Consider the following 6310-nt stretch of genomic DNA (forward strand, 5'->3'; position numbering starts at 1 on the left):
TTAAAACCATTAAAACAACAATAAAAAAATTATCTTCTTTATTATAAATCTAACCTTTTTTTCTTTTTGTTAATAACATTTATTAATTTAAATATCCTAATTTCTTGCAACATAAAAATTGTGTTGGAACTTCATTCATTGCTGCAGTAGCAAATGCAATTTCAGGGTTTTCTACATGAGGACCATCTACTACTTTCTGGAAATTTACAAAATTAAAATTGTCAAACTTTGATTGTCCTAATTCATCATCAAAATCTTCCATTTTATCAAATGGTCCATCTCCAACTCCAATTGTTACAATTGATAATGGATAATTAGATGCATTCTCAATTGCTGCTTTAGTTGCTCGTTCTGCATCAACTTGTCCATCAGCAATAATTAAAAGAATATGATATTGTCTTGTACGTTGGACAATTTGTACTGCCTTATTAATTAAAGGTGCAAAATTAGTTGGTCCAGAAAGACGTACACTTGGTGTGATTTCATTATATCGTTTTAATACTTCTTGGAACCCATTACATGGTGTATCATCTGGCATAAAAGAAAAAACTGATTTATCAGTAGTTGTTACATCACCAAATCCATAAACAGGTATAAGATTATCATCATCAAATGGTTCTAATGTCCTTCCAATAATATCAATAACTCTTTGATATGGATTCATTACATTTTCAAAAAGTCCATGAAGGCTATATCCATTAAAACTTTTTGTACCGGTCCATGTATTTGACTTAGTATAATCAACTCCAATAATTAAATTAGAACTTTCTAATCCTGCTTGACGTAGTCCTTCTTGTAATTCATCCATTGATTGATAATTGCCTTTTAAAATTGCTTTTCTTGTATCAGGATTAGATGAAAATCGTTGTTTATTTGATTGAGTAGAACTTGAAGAAATCCCCATTAAGTATTGATTTCTAAGATAAAAACTTTTTAAGATATGATTTTTTTCAATTCCTCATTCTTTTTTTTTTTTCCTGACTTTTTCATTTAATGATGTACATTTGTTAAATATAGAATTTCTTTTTTCTAAAAATAAAATAAAATATTTTGATACAAAATAAAAAAATAAATAAACCACGTCGACAATACCTGGATTCTTAATTAGATAAAATATGAAACAAAAGCTAAAGAAAGAAATAAATAATGAAAAGAAACTTTTCCTATCGTGAAGGGGGTGAATGGATTTTTCTGATATACGAAAAGATAGTAAAAAAAAATTTAATAAGAACTTAAACAAACAGAGTTAGAGTTTCAGAAGATGGATAACTATATTATGCATGAATTACTTACTCCAGACCATGCAAAAGAACTTCAAGAAAAAATAGAAGATATTACTAATCATTTTAAAAAAAATAATAATGAATTTGATGAATTTTTTGCTCACTACAATGTTAATGCATTTGAAAATGAGTTTGAAGGAGATAGTAGTGAAAATAGTGCACGTATTGATTTAAACCACTGTATTGAAGATAGAGAAAAAGAATTAAAAAATATTAAAGAGTTAATGGAAAAAGTTGAATTATTACATGAAGAAATTAATTCATTATATGAAAAAGAAAAAACTGAAATTCATTTCTTAAAAGAAGCCGAAAAAGAAAGTTCTGGTCAATTAATTTCAAGTAAAGAAGTATTTGAAAAGGATAGTAAAAAAGAAAATAAAGTAAATCCTTTTAATACCAAACGACCTCGTAGTGATTCTACACTTCCACTAATAAGTTCTAATGATTCATCAATTAGAAGTAGTCTTAATAAAGTTGGACTTATTTATATTCCTTTAGAAACAGTTGTAAATCATAGATTAAATGTATTAATTCCTTATTTCACTTATTTACAAAAGTGGAGTAAATGTTCAAAATTTAATGTTTTATATGACTCAAGGGAAACTCCAAAAGATGATGAAGATTGGTTCCGACCAATTCTTAATCATCCAAATTTATACTTTATAAATGTTGATCAGAATGGAAGTATATTTGGTGGTTTTACATTTAAAGCACCTATTGAACCAAAGAAATATGTAGTTGATCCTAATCATTTCTTGTTTTCACTTAGAATAGAACAAACTGATTTTGTTCATCAATACAAATCAAAGAAACCACAAGGATTAATGGTGTGTGAAAAATCAAAGATTATGTATGGTTTTGGATTATCAGAGAGTTGTATGGATATTTATTTTGCTCATAAAAAAGGGTCTTGTTGTTTTAACTTATCGAAGAATTATATTAATTTAGAGAATACTGGACTAAATACGTTATGTCATCCTAATGATTTTGTAGTAACAAGAACTATTATCCTTGAAATGAAATGAATGTTAAATTGAAAAAATTTCTTTTTTGTTATCTTTTTGTTGATTGTTGAGTTTATTTAGTCTTTAAAATGAAAATTTTTGTTAGAAGGAAAAATAGAAACAAATGAAATAGATGAAATATTTCTTTTAACTGATAAATTCAGATGTTAGAAATTATTACTGAAGTCTTATCAGTTATTATTAAATCAACTATATTATCTAGCATTTCTGTATTTACATTGTTTATGTATTTTCGTTCAGATTATTTTAAAGAACATCTACATTCCATTGCTGAACTTTTTGAAAAAAGAAAAATAAGAGAACGTGAGGATAAAGACCTTTTATTTCCTCAAAAATATGTTCAAATTACTCGATCTGATATACCATTACAAAGTGTATGGTGTACATTAACATATTTTAATGATTCAAAACAAAGTAAAAAATTAAAAGTTAAAGTTGAAGGAAAAATATTATTTCTTATTGATGGACTAACAATTAAACCAATTCCTTTAACTAAAACAATGAAATTAAGTATTCAAAGAAAACCAAAAAAAAGAACTTTTTATCACTTTTTTGAAAGTGAAAATGAATGTATTACACCAGAAGAAGAAGCTTATAATTTATTTAAAAGAGCACATTGTGATACATTACAAAAAAAAATTGAATATTTATCTAAAATATCACTTGAAGAAATGACTTTAATCAAAAGATATAAACGTCAAAAATTTAAAAGTAAAAATTCAATTCTTATTGAAAGAATTGATCCAGAATTAGGAATGGGTCATTGTTTATTATTACATTTTAATAATGATTATCTCTTAGAAGAAATATATTATGAACTAAAAAAAGTAATTAAAGGAGTTAAATACCAGAACATTATTCGTCCTCATTTTTCTTCTTTATTAAGTAGATTTTCAGAAAAAGCCATCTCAATGGATAATTCTCAAATGCATTGGTTTTATGGAATTAATTTCTTAATTCATAGATTATTCTTTCAATTCTTTGATAGTAATAGAATATCAAGTAAAATCAAAGAGAAATTTAAAGAAAAAATAGGATTTGCAGTATTACCATCAATGGTAAAAACATTAGAAATAACTGATGTTGTAATTGGTCCTAAATTACCAATTATATCTAATCCAAAAATATCTCATTCTGACATAACTGGTAAAACAATTATTGATGTAGACTGTGATTATACTGACGGATTTCAAATGACTTTAGAAGCTACTTTACAAATTCCATTAAAAAGTATTACTCATGTAAAAGCAACTTTAATAATTAAATCATTAAAAACAAGAATTAAATTTATGTGTCTAAGATTACCAAGTGAGAGAGTTTGGTTAGGATGTGAAGATGAACCTGAAATGAATATTATCACTGATATTAAAATATCTGGAAAAGAAGAAAAAGAAAAAAAAGAAGAAAAAGGTGATTCAATGGATACTATTTCTAAAGTTATTGTTTACTTTGTTAAGAAAGAACTTATGGTAAATACTTTTACTGTTCCAGTGATGCAAAGTTTTCCTATTCCTAAAAAGAAAAAACTTAAAAAAAGCCATCCTGTTCCTTCATTGGAATGTGTTCCTGGTGCAATTGAACAGTATAGAAGAACAAGAAAAATGTTACGTTCTACTTTAAAGAAAGAAGAAAAAAAGTTTGAGCATCATGATGATTTAGCATATATTAATTGAATTTGTTCATTTATATTTTAATAAAAAAAATTGAATTTCCTTTTTAAAAATTGTATAATAAGTAATTTATTTGTAAAGCATAATTGGATACGTTTTAATAAAATAGAAGATTGGAATTTTTCTTTAATGACCTCTCTCTAAAATATCAAGTGCTGTTGATAATTCTCCATTTGCCTGAATTAAAGCGTTTAAATTTTCTTCATCATTTAAAAATCCCATTTCCTTTAAACTTTGTAACTGACTACTATATAGTTGTCTTGGTGGAAGAACTGAACTTGGAGAACGTCTTGAAACATAATGAGAAGGTGTTTGGTAACTTTGTGTTGGTAGTCCAAAAGGATTATATCCTGGTACTGAATTATCGCCAAGAGAAAATAACCCATTACCACCATACATAAATTTGTCTGATGTTTTTTCTTCAAATAAATTGAATGGTTGATCAAGTGGTTTTTCCATCTTAAATTGTTCATTTGATACTTCTGGATTAAATTTTACTTTTGGCTTCATAGCATCTTCTAATGGTTCAAGTCCACTTACTAAACGAACTAATTCATTATGACCTCCGGGTAAATTTTCAACTTGACTAATAGCGTTGTCTGCGTTCATTAATGCTTGACTCATTAATTGAGGGTTTCTCATCATTTTCATCATATTTTTTAATTCTTTAGGGTCGTTGATAAAGTCCTCCATTTCAGGATGTTTCTCAAAGAATTCTTTAAACATACCATTTTGAAGGAATAATTTTATTAATGTTGGATCATTTAAAAAGTCATCACTCGGATCATCACAACTTGGGTCATTAAGTATAGATTGAAGTGGTTGTTCTTGTTTTTCAATTCGTTCTTCTTTTTCTTCTTTTTCCTGTTTTTCTTGTTTTTTCTTTTTTTGAATAAATACAATTTTACTTCCTTCTTGATATTCTTTTTATTATTAGAGCTTTATTTTTTAACAAGATTGAATAAATAATTAATATATAACAAACCGATTTTAGAAAATAATGAATCATCACTTAATTTATATCCTCGATATATTAATGTGATATCTGAATATGATGATTTTAATTTACTTGCAATGAGTTGATGTATTTGTCTAATAGTAATTGTTTGTGTTTCTTCGATGTCAATACTTTCTTGAATAGAATTACTAGCATTGCAAAACAGTACTTTCATCTCAACTCTATTCTTTCTTAGTTTCTCCATGTTATCAGTTCGTTTTTACTATTATTTATAATTTATTATACTATAAATTTACTATTTATTAAATGTCCTAGAAAAATGTAAAAATTTTATATTTTTGGAATGAATTTTTTGATTTCTAATTCTTTGTTTATCATTTTTTAATAAAAGAAATACCATTTTTAAGATCAATAGATAGAAATGGCAGAACGCAAAGCAATAAACCGATATATCCCACCTGACTTTGATCCAGAAATTCATAAAAGTATTAACGGATATGGAAAAGTTTCACATTTAAGAAAGAAAACCAAAGGTAATGGAATAATGATTATTCGAATAGAATTACCTTTCGGGATTTGGTGTGATGGATGTAAAAATCTCATAGGAAAAGGTACTCGTTTCAACGCAACAAAACGACAAGTTGGGATGTACTATTCAAGTAAAGTTTTTGAATTTGAGATAAGTTGTAAGGATTGTCATTCAGTTATTAGACTTCAAAGTGATCCAAAAGTTTGTGGGTGTGAATAATTTCATAATTTATATATTAACCATTCCATAGAATACTGATTATATTGTTACTCATGGTGGAAGAAGACAATTAAATAAAAAATTATCTAATTCTTTTCCTTCGACAAATTCAAAAGAAACAAAAGATGAAATGGAACTCTTAGAATATAATCAGAAAAAAACTACTCAAAGAGAAAAACAATACTCTTTATTAGAATCATTACATTTACAAGAAGAATTACATTCAAAACAAGATTTTGATATTAATTATCAATTAAGAAAATTAAAGAAGGTTTCAATTTTACTAATTGTATTATACAACATATTACTTACCTTACAGAAAAAAGATGAACAACGTTATATCAAAAAAGTTGATTATCCTAGTGATCTTGATTAATGTTATATGCGGTTATAGGATTGTAAGTGTTAGATTATATTGGTCACTAGATAACTTTATTCTATGTGTAAAATGGTAAGTTTCTTTATTTCAGCTTAATGTTTTTAGAAAGAAAAAAATAATTATTTCTGAAAGAAATTGTTCTTAATAAATTAGTAGTATTTATTTTGTTATTGAATTTTGTAATAAACTATTTATTTTTATATAAATGATATTGTTCAGTAAAGTTCTAAAAAACGAGGAGAGGAAA

The 6310-nt window shown here is 25.9% G+C and overlaps 5 protein-coding genes across 5 annotated transcripts, besides 6 other annotated features; 3 read left to right on the plus strand and 2 right to left on the minus strand.

The window, feature by feature from the left end:
• Positions 1-82: 82 nt before the first annotated feature.
• Positions 83-904, minus strand: EDI_033120 (copine-1, putative; the record flags this gene model as incomplete). The annotated part of the gene is made up of 1 exon (XM_001734600.1): positions 83-904. One exon carries the CDS (start codon positions 902-904, stop codon positions 83-85), a length of 822 nt encoding a protein of 273 aa, XP_001734652.1.
• A 103-nt stretch (positions 905-1007) lies between these two features.
• Positions 1008-1077: a sequence feature (AT_rich).
• Positions 1078-1261: 184 nt separating this feature from the next.
• EDI_033130 (uncharacterized protein) lies at positions 1262-2308 on the plus strand (the record flags this gene model as incomplete). The annotated part of the gene is made up of 1 exon (XM_001734601.1): positions 1262-2308. One exon carries the CDS (start codon positions 1262-1264, stop codon positions 2306-2308), a length of 1047 nt encoding a protein of 348 aa, XP_001734653.1.
• A 143-nt stretch (positions 2309-2451) lies between these two features.
• Positions 2452-3981, plus strand: EDI_033140 (uncharacterized protein; the record flags this gene model as incomplete). The annotated part of the gene is made up of 1 exon (XM_001734602.1): positions 2452-3981. One exon carries the CDS (start codon positions 2452-2454, stop codon positions 3979-3981), a length of 1530 nt encoding a protein of 509 aa, XP_001734654.1.
• Positions 3689-3718: a microsatellite.
• Positions 3982-3989: 8 nt separating the features above from the next.
• Positions 3990-4053: a sequence feature (AT_rich).
• A 51-nt stretch (positions 4054-4104) lies between these two features.
• EDI_033150 (uncharacterized protein) lies at positions 4105-5150 on the minus strand (the record flags this gene model as incomplete). Its single annotated transcript, XM_001734603.1, has 2 exons — positions 4105-4901; positions 4964-5150. 2 exons carry the CDS (start codon positions 5148-5150, stop codon positions 4105-4107), a joined length of 984 nt encoding a protein of 327 aa, XP_001734655.1.
• Positions 4801-4868: a microsatellite.
• A 49-nt stretch (positions 5151-5199) lies between the features above and the next one.
• Positions 5200-5244: a sequence feature (AT_rich).
• Positions 5245-5357: 113 nt separating this feature from the next.
• EDI_033160 (uncharacterized protein) lies at positions 5358-6060 on the plus strand (the record flags this gene model as incomplete). Its single annotated transcript, XM_001734604.1, has 2 exons — positions 5358-5666; positions 5716-6060. 2 exons carry the CDS (start codon positions 5358-5360, stop codon positions 6058-6060), a joined length of 654 nt encoding a protein of 217 aa, XP_001734656.1.
• Positions 6061-6204: 144 nt separating this feature from the next.
• Positions 6205-6270: a sequence feature (AT_rich).
• Between the last annotated feature and the right edge of the window lie 40 nt (positions 6271-6310).

Source organism: Entamoeba dispar, genomic scaffold (genome assembly GCF_000209125.1).
Source record: "Entamoeba dispar SAW760 scf_1105229458401 genomic scaffold, whole genome shotgun sequence".
Lineage (NCBI taxonomy): Eukaryota > Evosea > Mastigamoebida > Endamoebidae > Entamoeba > Entamoeba dispar.